General features: G+C 45.1%; 1 protein-coding gene and 1 pseudogene across 1 annotated transcript; one reads left to right on the top strand and one right to left on the bottom strand.

Moving 5' to 3' along the window:
- Positions 1-534: 534 nt before the first annotated feature.
- Positions 535-4,259, top strand: LOC123101117 (probable periplasmic serine protease do/HhoA-like). The gene is made up of 11 exons (XM_044522722.1): positions 535-686; positions 1,117-1,165; positions 1,287-1,559; positions 1,681-1,746; positions 1,884-2,014; positions 2,609-2,726; positions 2,804-2,896; positions 3,023-3,100; positions 3,219-3,306; positions 3,736-3,776; positions 4,194-4,259. The coding sequence occupies exons 1-11, from the start codon at positions 535-537 to the stop codon at positions 4,257-4,259; spliced, it is 1,155 nt and encodes a 384-aa protein (XP_044378657.1).
- Positions 4,260-7,183: 2,924 nt separating this feature from the next.
- On the bottom strand, positions 7,184-11,900 carry LOC123101116 (uncharacterized; annotated as a pseudogene).
- Positions 11,901-16,317: the final 4,417 nt, after the last annotated feature.

The following is a 16,317-nucleotide window of genomic DNA, read 5'->3' as shown; positions in this document are numbered from 1 at the left end:
CAGCTCGGTGCTGCGTCGACGACCATTCCGAGACAACAGCTCGACATGTTAGGCAGGGCACCAGGCAGCCACAAGCTCGCCCGCGATGAGCAGGGCCGGTGCTCAGGTCGGTGCTACGGCGAGCCCTAGTACAAGGTCCAGTCTGGCTCTCCGGCCCCGGCGGCGATGGTCACGGCTAGGTTGGCCCAGGATGTGGCGGCATCAGCGTCGGGAACCATGTCCTGGAGGTGGAGGAGGAGAAGCACAACGGGGGCGACGTCGGTCACTGAAGCGGGCACCCCGACCACGACTCCACGAGCAGCATGAGAGCTGGCGACCGTGCATAAGTGCGCTCGGTGACGGAGGCATAGGTGGGCTCGGAGGGTGCAGACAGCGGTGCGTGCGCTCGGTGTACGACGGCTTGGCGAGTTGGCTGGCTGGCGGCGTCCAGCACCGCGTTCGATGGATGCGAGCTTGTAGCGTGCGTACGCTAGCGGCGGCGGCACAGTGGATGGGATGAGGCAGTTTACGCCGGCAGGTTTCAACGGCAGCGGCATGGTGAGGACGGGGTCTGGTCGAGGAGGCCACGGATGCGCGGGATCCGGCGGCGTTACGGAGCTGCGGCGGGGTGGAGGTCCTTCGGGCGGCGCTGCACATTCGGGCGGCCATGCGGGCTCCTGCGGGATGGGAGAGAGAGAGGGAAGAAGGTAGGAGAAGAACAGGTAGGAGAAGGAAGGGGAAGCAGCGCACCGGCAGGCTTACCTGCTGGTCTCACCGGCAGCAGCGGCCACAGGATCGGGGACGCGAGGAGACGCGGTTCCGGGAGTGAGCTGCTCGGGCACTTCGTTGAATCCGGGCGAACATACGATCTGCTGGGTCAAGCTTCGTTGGGCTGCCTTTTTACCAATGTAATTTTTTTACGGTATATTAATTTTTTTTACCAACATAGATGGGTTGGGATCTTTCCTTATTTTTTTTACCACCGATCAGGCCGTCTTTTTTGCCCGTCTCGTAAACCCGCCGGGCAAAAAACGCCCTGTTGAGATTATACCGGATCTGATAGAGATGCTCTTAGTTACCACCAGTCCCAAATTAAAAGCACGCATCAAATAATTAACGAATCCATTGGCCAACAAGCCATTGGCCAAAGACCAAAGACCGGTACGAGTATCATCCAGGCGCTCAAGTGAGTATAACTCAAGGACCAAGGAAACGAGCATATATAGCAGATTGCTTTACCAATTCATGTTTCTTCTAATTCTAATAACCCCGCCTTACTTACTTTCCCGGCCGACGCTTTGTTTCAGGTTACGGTTCACTTGCTTGATGACACCACTGCGGAGGGCCGTCTGCTCTACCACCAGGAGCATTACCGAATTGCTTTATTTAAGGTTGCGGTGGATCATCGTGTTGAATTAGCCTCCTTTGCTGACACGGTTGATGATGGTCAAGAGGTTTTGCAGCTTGGAAGACAAGAAGATTTTAATCTAAAGATAACCCGGGGCGCGGTAGAGTACCGGAATCCAGAACTAGATGAAGGACACCACTACATGTACTTCTCCCGAGATAAAAAATATGTGGTAAAATATATTACATCGTGGCTTTGTGAGATTCTACATTTCTTTTGACTAGCTATATACTTCAAGGCAAATGCCCCGCCCCTCCACCAGCTTTAATACTAAAGAAAAATTACATGTACAGGAGAACGATGAACGACATGGAAAGAATGTGTGGATGGCAAGGGGAAAGGGTCCCATCCGGCCTAAGGTAAGCGTGAGATTCTACTTAATATATATGCATCATTTTCCAGTTTTGTCTTATATTTAATGTAATTTTGCCCTTTATTTCCAATTTGTTGGTAACACTTTTATTTATTATAATAAAATCATTTACATATGTTTTAGTGTGACGATGGTGGAGACCCCGTCATTGATATTGCTGGAAAGGTTGTGGAAATGACCAACCATTGTGGAAGTTGGTATTTTGTTCCTTCTTCCATTTTGAATGTGTGCATCGATTTGTGGAGAAATTTTGGGTACGCATTCTTCTCCAATTATATGGAAATCTATTCTTCATCAGTTTTTCAACTTGCTGTTGGTAATTGAATAATATGTATGACTTCAACAACAAAGATAAAAATATGCGTTTAAATTGTTCAAAATGTTGTGAATTTTGATGCTCTATGTTTATAACATTCGATAATATTTTTGTATCTCTTGTTACAAATTCATGTGTGAGCGAGACTAGATTAGGGGTGTAACTTTGAACGGGGGTGAGGTGGAACATTGTAAGATTGTAAGGTGAATCATGACAATAACTTTCTAGCGCAAAGAGTGTTGGTCGCTGAGGTAATGCGCCAGTGTTTTAGTACTACCTATATTGACATTGCACGATTGTAAGATGATTCGCGATGACCCCACGATTGTAAGATGATTCACGATGACCCCTTTATAGGGGAAACGGTGTTGGTTGCTGAGATAGTTCGTGAGTGTTCTAGTGCTACTTATATGTACGAGTGCATAATTAAAATTTCGCTGAATCATAGGTTTTATGTTAACTTAAAGGCCCCTTTTAATCGTAGCAATACTTTGTCGATGGCTACATGTAAAATCATGTTAGGACTTTATAGGTGCATCCCTCGGCCCCTCCTTGGTTTGCAGTTTGAGGCCATAAAGTTTCTAGATCCAACACATGCTGAATATATATGGCGCAAGTTAAACATTGATGATGGTCTTGTTGTTGACGAGGTATGTACAATTTATGTTTTGTAATTCTATTTTCATGCATGTTATCAAGTAGTATTACTTATTGCCAACTAACCTAGGTGTCAACTGCGTCGCATGCTGAGGAAGTTGGAATCCGAGTAGGTGATATTATTCAATACATTAATGGAGAACGCATTTCTACCACAACTGAGGTAGGTGTATTATGATTTTGGTAGACTATAAATACAATAAAAAATGTAACTATTGTTATTGTTATTATTATTATTATTATTTTCTTTTCTTCTTGTAACTTATTGTTTTCTTGGTGCTATTATCAGTTGGAAAACAAGTTACTGAGCATATGTAGGGGTAATTTTGATAGAGGAACTGACATTAATGCCAAAGTGGATGTTTCTGTAAGTTCAAACTAGTGTTTAAAATCATGCTTCCCTCGACCTGTGCTATCCATTCTTTCATACAAAATAGTGAATTGTAAAATATTAACACTAAGAAATTGTTGCACTAACTATATAGGTACGGGTATTTCACACGGCCAACCGTCTCTGGAGAACACAACATTTAACTGTAAATGTATCTGGTCACCGAGAAGTTGTGGAACAAGGTATACATCAACGTCTTTTTCAATTTGGTCTCACTAAATTTGAAGTGGATTGTTACTGCTGAGTCTCAAGTTTTGCATCCATTTTCTATAGATTCGCTTACATATAATGTGCAATCATATGTCACATCCACTAGATATTATGAATATCACCATATACATGAAGTATACAAGTCACCATTTTGGAGTTGTCGAATGTACAACATTCATCATGTTCATGTCTACGGGTTCTTCTTTTTTATGCCAAAGCATACGTGTTTGATTTTTTTTTGTTTTTTGCACCTGACACTGTTTTGGACCCATAGAATGCATGTACTTCTTGGCGTGTTCATGCCTTACAATTCTTAGCACTAGCTTAGAGGCGCCTTTCATTATGTAAGAATATATATTGTACTGTACTTGCATGCATACTTTTTGTAGTATACATGGAAGCTTATTATCCTATCACAAATGGAGAAGAGTTTTCTGCTCAGGTGTCACCTGAACAAGTTCACTCTGACTCGGACTCGGATTTGCGCTGCTTCATGTGATGGTTCATATCATCTGGTAACTTTAGTATGATGGAAGGGATAAAATCAATATGAAGAAGACTAGATTGTTTAAGTCATATACTCTGTAAGTGAAGAGTATATAAGATCTTACAAATGCTTACATTTTTTGGGAGACCGAGACCAGGAGTTTCCGTGCTAAAAGGAAGCTCTTATAAAGTCTAGGCAAACCCACCACATGTAATATTATCGTTGTTGTACATATGTCTACATGCATCTCGTAGGACTTATCTTACATTAAAAAGTTAACTATAGGTCCTAAAAGGAATATCACCAAATGCACATTTCTTACTTTGTATTTGCATGTGCCTAGTGTTTGTGCTGTGTACTTGCCCTTTGCAGGTTAAACTGATGGAATCAATGAAATTGGGAGGAAAGCAGTTCACGTTTGATGTTGCATGTGATTGAACGCAGCAAGCACGATGCTCCAAGCTAGATTGTTACGTAAAGTAGATGATACATTATAGCTTGTACATCGTTTTGTCCGTGCAGAGCTCCATCCATGAAAGAATGCAAGTCCTCGTCAAAAAAGCCTACCCCCCGTTTTGGTTTTTTCCATATATGACTTCCTTCTAATTCAAGTGAAAATAACGTTTTGTGCCATGCGACCTCCTGCATCGCCCTCTTCTCCATCCACTTCTGTCGCCGCCCCAACTCCTCTTCCATTGACACCCCCGCCTTTGGAACCGCAGGCCCGCTCCTGCCCTTCTTCTCTCTTCCTCCGCTTCCGCCTCCCCTCCCTCCACAATTCTTGATACCACAAGATCTACCTCACCATGGATGCCGTCACGGACGGAGGCACTAAGAAAAGCCTATTGCGGTGGCTGCCAAGTGTAAGACCGCCTTCAAGGCGACGCCCAGAGACAAGGAGAGAAGCCCCCTCAAAAACAGGTGGCTCCTGGAAATCCCCATGTTCCTTTGTTTCACTAGCAAAAATGCCCGTGCGTTGCAACAGGAGAAAGAAATCCTTTTACACGTCCCTACTGACCCATCTGCATTACCACTTCTTCCCTTCGCCATCATTGTTGATGGTGGTCTTGTTGTGCGAATATTCATAACAAACATGATCAATCCCAAGACGATGAGCTTGATCATCATACTTGAGCATGCTGTTTTGAGAGCCGCTTCCCGTGCCGACTTGTAATTTTGCCAACATGTAATGTTGGTGAGTTATTTTCTCAACCACACTTGGTGCCCGTGCGTTGCAACGGGAGAAAAATATATTGTTCCATGTTATCTGGTGTGTCCATGCGTTGTCATGGAAGCACACTCTCATATGTGATGCCATCAAGATTCGTCCAACGGGAGAAAAAATATATTGTTCCATGTTATCTGGTGTGTCAATGCGTTGTCATGGAAGCACACTCTCATATGTGATGCCATCAAGATTCGTCCTAACCAAAAACTGAATTATCCATTTGTTAAAGTATCATACATGCACAATACATGCATTTGCCTATATAAAGAGATGCGTAGTTGAATGACCATACATTGCTATGGTGAAAAAAAACCAACTGATTGCAACTTTCTCATTTCTCAATTAAACCTAGGCACCTTTGACCACCCTGAACTCTCTTGTGTCTTGTCACCCAAACAACATAACAATATTATGATACACGGAGTATTAACTTTGCTCACATATTTTATTGTCATAATTGATTGATGTCGGAGGCCTCCAATTATGTGGCTCCCTGTGTGATAAGGTAGTGCACTTCTCCGCTCGCAGGAAGCCTATACTTGCATTGCACACACGCACATCAATTTAAGCTTAGCTAGATCCAGCACAGGAAACATTGTACTGCCCAAAATTGGGTAAAGCTTGTACTCACATAATGAAGGATTCTCCAAACACATTGTCATTTTAGCTTATATATTTGCGAGCATGAATGTGAGCATTTCTATAGGGAAAGTATATATACGCAAAATATCTCTTTAAAACCTACACAAACTTCGACGTACAAAAAACATTTCACAAGGAGAATTGCGGCGAACTAAAGGACTGCGCCAATGATTTTTTTGCTCATATATATTCATAGATGGCAATGTCGTTGTTGTTAGTTAACTATATGCTGAAAGAAAAGAGCCTAAGCTATGAATTAGAATACCAGAATTAAAAGATAGAAAAACTTAGTTCTATACTATATAGAAATGGAGCTTACTTTTCTTCTACAGAACTTATTTGCTTTACATAACATCTGTCCTTGCAAAATTATTCAGTGTATTGTTGGGAACAGCAACATAAGAATGGTTATGTATTTTCTACTAATGCTATTATACATACTGCCGTTCTAGTTTGTAACACGAGCCAAAACAGTAATGATGTATTTGCTTGTGACATATTGGATCATCATTTTGTCAGTATGCTCAACAGATTATGGAAATCAATGTCAGGCATCTCTCCGTATTTTACTGTATCCCTAAAAATGATATGCCCCATTGACATGACTCTTATAAAAGCGAGAAGTTCACTTTAGCTCGTAGTCTTAGATGGACCCATGGTCTAAATACACATTTTAAAAAGGTCAAAAAATCAAGAAAAAAAATCCTGCATGTACATCCGGACATTATATGTTTGTGCACAAGGTTTCGGAGAAAATGGATTTTTTGTGGCTTGTGTAAAAAAGATAATTTCGATGCTTGATTATAACTATTCAGGAGATATTTTTTTTATCTTTTTTATACATGCCACAAAAAATATTCTTTCATTGCGAAAATTTGCGTGCGAAGTCCGGATGTACACGCGAAATTATTGTTCGGAATTTTTTAACATTTTGAAATGTGTGTGTGTGTGTCTGTGTTTGTGTGTGTGTGTGTGTATAGTAATACTATTCATCACCTAGGTTGCAGAATAATTTATTCTTCACCCGAGGTAATCTTATGATCGCTTCATAAATAAATTACGTTTGGAATACAAATAGTTACATTCATATTGATTCACTACGTAAACTTTGGTATAAAAAAACAAAACGATAGGTTATAAGACCAGAAATATCGCATTTTATGTATGTTTTTACGTTCGTAACTTTAGTAACATAAAATATTTTTTACGGTGAGTATATGATTTCTTATGTTCTCATTTTACGTATGAAATAAGACAAAATTTATGAAATTTAAAAATACGGTGCATTGACGTCAAAATAGAGAGGGGTGAAGAATAACTATTCCTCACCCAGGGTGACGAATAGCGTGTTCATGCCTTAGTATATGGGACATGTGGGGGTAGCTATCCCTCAGTGGTAGGATGTATTTTTCCTACTTAGGTAAACCATCTTTTTTTTCTTATTGATTTTATTCCTTCCATCATACAAAAATTACTTGGATGACATGAACCATCACATGAAGCGGCTCAAGTTCGACTCTGAGTCAGAGTCAGAGTCAACTTGTTCAGGTGACACCGGAGCAGAATACTCTTCTCTATTTGTGATAGGATAATAAGCTACAAAATGAAAATTAGCATTGTTAAGAGAAGGTTTTGTATCCATGTATACTGAATAAAGTACGGATGCAAGTAGAGTTCAGTATATATTCTTCATAATGAAAGGCGTCTCTAAGCTAGTGCTAAGAATTGTAAGGCATGAACACGCCAACAAGTGCATGCATTCTATTGGTCCAATGCAATGTCAAGTGCTAACAAAACAAACAAGAATAGTTTGGCATAAAAAAAGAACCCGTTGACCTGAAAATAATGAATCTTGTACATTCAACAAGTCCAAAAGGGTGACTTTTTATACTTCATGTATACTGTGATATTCAAAACATCTAGTGGATGTAACATATGACTGCACAATATATGTTACTGAATCTAAAAGAAAATAGGTGCAAAAAACTTGAGATTCAGAATTAACAATCCACATAAAATTTAGATGGGACCAGGTTTAAAAAGACGGATATGTATACCTCGTTCAACAACTTCTCGGCGGTCAGATACATTTACACTTAAATGTTGTGTTCTCCAGACACGGTTGGCCGTGTGAAATACACGTACCTATATAATTAGTGTGACAATTCATTAGTGCTAATATTTTACAAATCATTATTATTTATGAAAGAATGTATGACACATGTTGACGGAAGCACGATTTTAAACACAAATTTGAACTTACAGAAACATCCACTTTGGCATTAAGTTCCTCTATCAAAATTGCCCCTACATATGCCCAACAACTTGTTTTCCAACTGATAATAGCACCAACAAAACAAGAAATTACAAGAATAAAATAACAATAACAATAATAATTATTACATTTTTAGTTTATTTATAATCTAACAAAATCATGATACACCCACCTCAGTTGTGGTAGAAATGTGTTCTCCATTAATGCATTGAATAATATCACCTACTCGGATTCCAACTTCCTCAGCATGTGATTCAGTCGACACCTAGGTTAGTTGGCAGTAAGTAATACTACTTGATATTATGCATGAAAATGGAATTACAGAACATAAATTGTACATACCTCCTCGACAATAAGACCATCATCAATGTTTAACTTGCGCCATATATATTCAGCATGTGTTGGATCTAGAAGCTTTATGGCCTCAAACTGCAAACCAAGGAGGGGCCAAGGGATGCACCTATAAAGACCTAACATGAGTTTACATGAAGCCATTGACAAAGTATTGCTATGATTAAAATGGGCCTTTAAGTTATCATTCATCTAAATTTCGATTATGCACTGATATAAAACACTCGTAAATTATCTCAGTAACCAACACCCTTTCCCCTATAAAGGGATCGTCGTGAAGCATCTTACAATCTTGCAACATCAATATAGGTAGTACTAAAGCACTCACCAATTACCTCAGCAACCAACACTCTTTGCCCTATAAAGGTATCGTCATGATTCATCTTACAATGTTCCACCTAGCCCCGGTTCAAAGTTTGAACAATTTAAACGTATATTTAATCTCTGTTGATGAAATCATACATATTATTCAATTACCAACAGCATGTTGAAAAACTGATGAAGAATAAATTTCCATAAAAACGAGGGAGAATGCGTACCCAAAATTTCTCCACAAATCGATGCACCCATTCAAAACAGAAGAGGGAACAAAATACCAGCTTTCACAACGGTTGGTCATCCCCACAACCTTTCCACCAAAATCAATGATGGGGTCTCCACCATCTTCACACTACATATAACAGGTTTAATGGATTGCCAAATAGAAGGTCAAATTAAGTTATATTAAATATAACTCAAAATTGGGAAATGATGCATATAAAGTAGAATCTCATGATTACCCTAGGTAGGACGTAAAAACCCTTTACCTTTGACCTCCACTCATTTTCTCTCCTTCGTGTATAATGCATTTTTTATTAATAAAGTTGGTAGGGCTTTGGAGCTTTTGCCTCGAGGTATATATATAGTGAAAAGATAAGCGTAATCTCATAAAATCACAAATAAAATATACTTTAATTACCTCATATTTTCCATGTCGAGAAAAGTGCATGCAGTGGTGTCCCTCATCTGGTATTGGATTATTCTGATACTCGACCGTGCCACGGACTATCTTTAGATTCAAATTTTGTTCTCTTCCAAGGCGCAAAGCCTCTTGACCATCACCGACCGTGTCAGCAAAAGAGACTGGTTGAACACGTTCATCCACTGCAACCTTGAAGAAAGCAACGTCATAATGCTCCTGGTGGTACAGCAGATGGCCCTCCGCAGTGGTGTCATCAAGCAAGTGAACCGTAACCTGAAACAAAACATCGGGAAGGTCGAGTAGAAATAGGTCGGGTAAAGTAAGGCAAAATTCATAGAACATTGAGAAAGCGAAGTGCTTTTTCTTTTCACGTTTCCCTCCCTCATTGATCAGTACTTACTTGAGCACCAGGGTGATAGTGGTACGGGCCTTTGCGCCACCGGCGGCCTTTCGTGTAAGGCTTTTTGGCGCGGATCAGATGCGCAGTGTCGTCAGAAGGATGCCGGTTCTGCTCTCCTCATCCTAGTCGATCCAAAGACCGGCAGAATGACCCAGCGGCTCGCCATCTATGAATTCACGCATCTATGTAAGTATCAGCTAGCTAGCTAGCTAGCTAGGTTTTGCCATGGAGTGACGCCGGCATGGATGCAGAAAGCAGGATGGAGTGGTGTTGGCGCGTCATACCTAGAGAGGAGGAGGGACGGAGGAGGGATCTCGCGGTGGAGAGCGTGGCCTTCCTTCCGGGGTCAGGGACGTGGAGGACCGGCGAATGGAAATATTTGCGCGTCGGCGGGTTATTCAGGCGACCTGCGGCAAGATAGGAAGGATGAGACATGAGGGCATCTCCAATGCAGGGGCGCTTGTGGGCCTCTCCAACGCAGGAAATAAGCATCGGTGCCCACCGATCCAACCGAACACGAACCGGGCAGCTGCGCCAGTCCTCTGCTCCCTTCTCTCGAACTCTCCACACCCTTGACCCTCGTCAGATCCAGCGAGCCGAAGGAGAACTCCAGGCCGAACTCCCACACCCTCAGATGCCGGCCACGGTAAACGGCGGCGCGGGGGCGGAGTAGGTAGCAGCCCGCGTCTTCCTTCCCATGGAGATGAGACCGGCGCAGCTGTCGGCGAGGCCGACGGACATGAAGAGGGCGGTGCGCGAGCGGATGAGGCAGCAGCAGCCGGGGCTTCCCACATGAAGACGAAGCCGGAGGAGCTACCGCGGCGCTGACGGACGGGAGGGGGAGGGAGCCGTGGAGCAGAGGAGGCAGCAGCCGCGCCTTCCCCCATGGGAACGAGGCCGGAGGAGCTCTTGGCGATTGATGTACCAATTGCTGCGCGCGTACAATATGCGCGTTCAAGATGAACAAGCTTACCCGACATCTGAGGTAATTCCCTACCGATTGCTGTACCAATCGCTGGTAAATTGAGTTGACTGCTGCCGAGATGCACACATGTGATGTGTGTATGGTGATCTGAGTCCGTCATGTTCTTCCTGAGGGAAATTTTAATTATCGTAGGAGAATAATATGTGTTGATATACAGTTTTGACAGGTTCCAAACTGACTGATCCTGAATTCACATAGTCCTAAAAAGAAATTTCCTATATAAATCATGGCTGTTTGACTTGACAGTACATCCCATTCCACACATGTGTGAAACATGAGCAGGATTGTCTTGTGTGTGACCAAATAATTTTGAGATGTGCGTGCAACTGGAACCTGCAAGTAGGACTATATATAATGAGATAGCTTGACTGCATGCATGATTTAGTCAGCATTGCATGCACGATTTAGCTAGTCCGTATGACTGAATGAATGGTTGTAGTTAATTGATTTTTTTCTTGCTAACTCACCATGCTTTCAGGTTTGAACATCGGAATCCCCCCCCCCCCCCCCTGTTGAACCAGCTTCACATTCACATGCATTTCATTTTTGGCATTTTTTTATTGTAAGTATTCAGGTCCCATGGAGAATTATTATAGATATAAACGACCTCCATATTTTATTGTAGATTATTTTTGTGCGTGAAGAGAAAGAAAACACATATTTTTTTGAACCAAGAAATATATTTTTTTGTGTAGCTGCAAAAGAAAATCAGGTGAGTTAGTTGCGTATAGCTGGCTCCGTTCAGCAAAGACCAGCTGAGGTAGTTGAGCCGTTGCAGATTTGTAGCGCTCCAAGGAGCGCCCGGTGCCAGATTGGGCGTGGGGTGGGGAGTGGAATATGACCTTCTTTTTCAGAGAATTCGGCTCTCGCGAGCTCGTAGGCGGCGGATATCCCCCGGTAGCGGTAGGCCGTAGGGGTCGTCCAGCTCGTCGGGGATGTAGGGCTCGCAGAGCGGAGACGAGATCTCCAACTCCTCGTCCCCATCGTCGTCCCTGGCGGCGGCTTCCACCGACGCTGGATTGGTCTTCATCTTCTTGGCCTCCCTCTCGTGAGTCTCCTCCTCTTCTACGTCGTCGCTGCCGCCCGTCGTCTTGGATTTCTCCGGCGATCGGGTCACCGTCGTGTCCGCCGGCATCGTGAGGAGCGTGCGGTAGTCGGCGGCCGCGACGATGGTGATCGATTGGGCCACCACCCAGCAGCTATCCAAGGAATCCAGAAGCGTAATAATCGGGATTAGTTAATTATTTGATGGGTGGTTTTAATTTGGGACTAGTAACTAACACCACACCGCGCATGGGCATCATGCATGTACAACGAATTGGAGAGGGTATCTCACATGTACACCAAAATAAATGATTCAATTTTGTACTAAGTTCCATGCACACAAAAAAAACTGTGTACTAAGTTAGTACAAAGTTGATTCACTTATTTTCGGACGAAGGAGGTAAGAATTAATAATGGTAATTTTCTACCAACATTAAAAAGTTGTGCACGCTCTTCGACCACTCATCGCATTATTTCTGAATTTATTTTAGGATTTTCGGCGATGAACTTTTAGTGAGAGTAAACATTCCCGTCAACGACGAGGCGTCTACGATGACTTCGTAAATCTCAAGATGATATGCCAGCTTAGTCTTTTGAAGATCCTCATAGGGTAGTGTGCGTGTGTGCGTTCATAGAGGTGAGTGTATGTGTACTGTGTTAAAAAAAAGCTCGTGGGTGATATGCACATTAGTGCGTATTCGACAAAAATACCTTAATATATTGTTGCCAGAAAAACAAACAAAAAAGCTCGTGACTTCACACCACTTCAGAGAGACGATCAATCCATTGATTCAATGGAGAACTACAGTTCCACCTGCACTGCACGGTCTATGCCACAAGCACGAGCCCCTTCGGTGTCTCTCCCTCCAAACCTGAGCCTCCTGCCCGCACAATGGAGGGGTCGCTCACTCTGGCCATGAATGGTAAGCCCCTTCCTTGTCTTCTTAGCAAGCTTTTTTTTTGTTGCCACCACTGTCTGAAATGAATCGGTCGTCTTGGCAGACACGGGGAGTTGCATGATTTAAAGACGACGAGCCGGCAAAAAAAGCCTCTGGCACACTCACTCGATGGGTAGTGACTGCTCCGACCACAACACGACGCAACAACTTCGTCATGTTGATGCACAAGGTTATCCGCCAATGCCATCAATCACATGGCACCATTCAACATCGTTACGGTGCTCGACGTGAGTGGGAGCAATGGGTGGCAAGCTTGCTCTATCAGAAGAGGCCACCGGGTTCGTCACCGATAAGCCCCCCCCCCCCCCCCCCCCCCCAATAGAGTCGTCTCAAGCCCGAAGTTCAAATTAATATGCAATTTTCTTTTGCTTGATTTCTACTTTTATATGGTACGGAGGCTTGAGAAAATATCTTGTGTAATCATATGACTACACAGCATACCTTGAAGCCTCCACTGAATGAAACACCTGCAACAAAATCAGTTGTGCCATGTCTATTTTCCCCGCTCCCCTCTCTCCCACGAACAGGCAATTAGTGAGAGGAAGTTTTCACGGTTTGCACTGGCAAGGCCACGGTTCTCTACCTTCTCCGTCCTTCACTTTGACGACGAGGGGGGGGGGGGGTCCTGGTTCTCTTCGGACCTGTAAATACTATTATGGGAGGTTGTTCTGCAGCGTCATTGGGGTGTTGGAGTGATGCATAGGAGAATCTTTGGGATGGCGCGACTCTCTTGCAGTCCCCTAGCGACATATGAGCTCATGTAGATGGTTTCTACAAAAACCTCTTCTCATCCTCCCCTCAGGGTGGCCTTTCGCTTGCGCCTGACTACTGGACCGGCCCTCAGCAGGTCTCCCCTGTTGAAAATGTGGCCCTGACCACTCCGTTCACCGAGGGCGAGGTCTGGGAGGGGGGAGGCCATTAGGGGCATGAACCCGGCTTCGGCTCCAGGCCCCGACGGTCTTTCCGATGCAATTCTTTCAGACTTTCTGGAATGTGATCAAACTCGAGGTCATGGCCATCTTCGACGAGTTCTTTGTGGGATCCATTGACCTCGGCTGCCCCAATTTCGGGATCATCTCGCTCATCCCGAAAGTGCCTCGGGCGTCCGACATCCGACAGTTTCATCCGATCACGGTGATAAACGTGATCTTCTGTATCCTGGCGAAAGGGTACCCTAATAGGGTGACCCTGCTTGCGAATCGCATCACCCACCCCAATCAATCGGCCTTCATCCAAGGACGCTATAACCTTGACGGGGTTCTCGTCCTCCACGAAGCCCTCCATGAGGTCCGCGCTAAACACCTCAAGGCAGTCCTCTTGAAGATTGATTTCCATAAGGCCTACGATATAGTCAGCTGGACTTTCCTTCGGGAGGTTTTGCTCTGAAAGGGCTTCGACAACCGTTGGGTCACCAGCGTGATGCAGATGGTCTCCTGTGGTCGCACTGCCGTTAACATCAATGGGGAGATTGGGCCCTACTTCCCCACTCTCTATGGGGTTAGACAAGGCGACCCTTTCTCCCCGTTTTTGTTCAACAAGGTGGTGGACGCACTTGCCGCCATCCTGGACAAGGTGAAGGCGGCATGCCATATTCATGGGATCACTCCCCACCTGGCCGACGGTGTTGGGATCTCCCTCCTCCAGTACGCCGACGACACCATTATTATGGTGGAAGGATCGGATGCGGACATCTCCAATCTGATGTCCTCCTCCTTTGCTTCCAACAGATGTCAGGTATTAAAGTCAACTTCGACAAGAGTGACGTGATGGTGATGGGCTACTCACCGGACGAATGCCGGAGCATCGCCAACCGGCTTAACTACCATTTGGGTTCCTTCCCCACGACCTATTTGGGGACTCCTATTAGTGACTCTCGGCTCTTCGTTGCAGACTTGCAGCCAACCGTGGCCAAACTGCAGCTGCGCATTGAGCCTTGACAGGGTCGGTGGCTGTCTAAGGCGGCCCGGACGATTCTCATCAACTCTTCCCTCTCCAGCCTCCTCATGTTCCTCATGAGCTTCTACAGCCTGCACGAGACTTTGCACCATGAGATCGCTAAAGTCCAGGCACGATTCTTCTGGGCGGGTGACAACAATAAACATAGATACCATATAGTTAGCTGGCCAGACATTTGCAAGCCTCAGGAGCAAGGAGGCCTTGGGATCATGTGCTCTAAGCGCATGAACATCGCCCTTCTATCCCACTGGCTTTGGCGTATTGCGCAAGGGCAAGGTGGTCTCCGGCTTGACATCATCCAGAGCAAATACCTGCGTGGGCAGCCTCTTGCCTTCTGTCAGCGGTCTGGCGGCTCCCAGTTCTGGAAGTCGGTCATCCAGCTGCTCCCGGTTCTTCGCATTGGGACCTCCATCTCAGTTGGCTTTGGGGTTGCGACCCTGTTCTAGTTTGACCGTTGGGCTGGAGACACCCCCTTCGCCGCGCGCTTCCCCAACCTCTTCTCAATCGTTGTTGATCCCTAGATCTCCGTCGAGAGGGCCCTTATTGACTTAGGGCACCTCGCCTTCCAAAGGCCGTTTGGGCCTCCGGATTCAACCGCCTGGCACGAGTTGCTTGACTGCATTACACTCCACGAGTCAAATCTAGAAGCGGGCCCGGATCATGTTCGATGGCATGTGGAGCCGTCGGGCCAATTCTCCACCAAGTCCCTCTACCGGGCCATTGCTCCCTCCTCCGCCCCCTTCCCCTTACGACGGTGTGGTCCATTCGCCTTCTTGGGGAACGTAGTATTTCAAAAATTTCCTACGATCACGCAAGATCTATTTAGAAGAAGCATATCAACGAGCGGGGAGAGTGTGCCCACGGACCCTCGTAGACCGAAAGCGGAAGCGTTAAGAAACACGGTTGATGTAGTCGAACATCTTCGTGATCCAACCGATCAAGTACCGAACACACGACACCTCCGCGATCTGCACACGTTCAGCTTGATGACGTCCCTCGTACTCTTGATCCAGTTGAGTTAGAGGGAGAGTTTCGTCAGCACGATGGCGTGTTGACGGTGATGATGAAGTTACCAACGCATGACTTCGCCTAAGCACTACGACAATATGCCCGAGATGGAAATCTGTGGAGGGGGGCACCGCATGTTGGGGAACGTAGCAGAAATTCAAAATTTTCCTACGTGTCACCAAGATCTATCTATGGAGAGACCAGCAACGAGTAGAAAGAGAATGCATCTACATACCCTTGTAGATCGCTAAGCGGAAGCATTCAAGTGAACGGGGTTGATGAAGTCGTACTCGTCGTGATTCAAATCACCGATGATCAAGTGCCGAACACACGGCACCTCCGCGTTCAACACACGTACAGCCCGGTGACGTCTCCCACGCCTTGATCCAGCAAGGAGAGAGGGAGAGGTTGAGGAAGACTCCATCCAACAGCAGCACAATGGCGTGGTGGTGGTGGAGGAGCGTGGCAATCCTGCAGGGCTTCGCCAAGCACCGCGGGAGAGGAGGAAGACTTGGGAGAGGGGAAGGGCTGCGCCAGAACTTCGTCTATAGCTCCCATGCGCCTCCCCACTATATATAGGGGTGGAGGGGCTGGTTTCTTGCCCTCCAAGTCCATTGGGGCGTTGGCCAAGGTGGGAGGAAAGAAATCTCATTATTTCCTTCCCCACCGATTGTTATCCCCCCTTTT

Source organism: Triticum aestivum, chromosome 5A, assembly GCF_018294505.1.
Source record: "Triticum aestivum cultivar Chinese Spring chromosome 5A, IWGSC CS RefSeq v2.1, whole genome shotgun sequence".
NCBI classification, from domain to species: Eukaryota; Viridiplantae; Streptophyta; class Magnoliopsida; order Poales; family Poaceae; genus Triticum; species Triticum aestivum.
The sequence above is the reverse complement of the archived record's forward strand: the minus strand, read 5'-3'. Positions and strand labels throughout refer to the sequence as shown.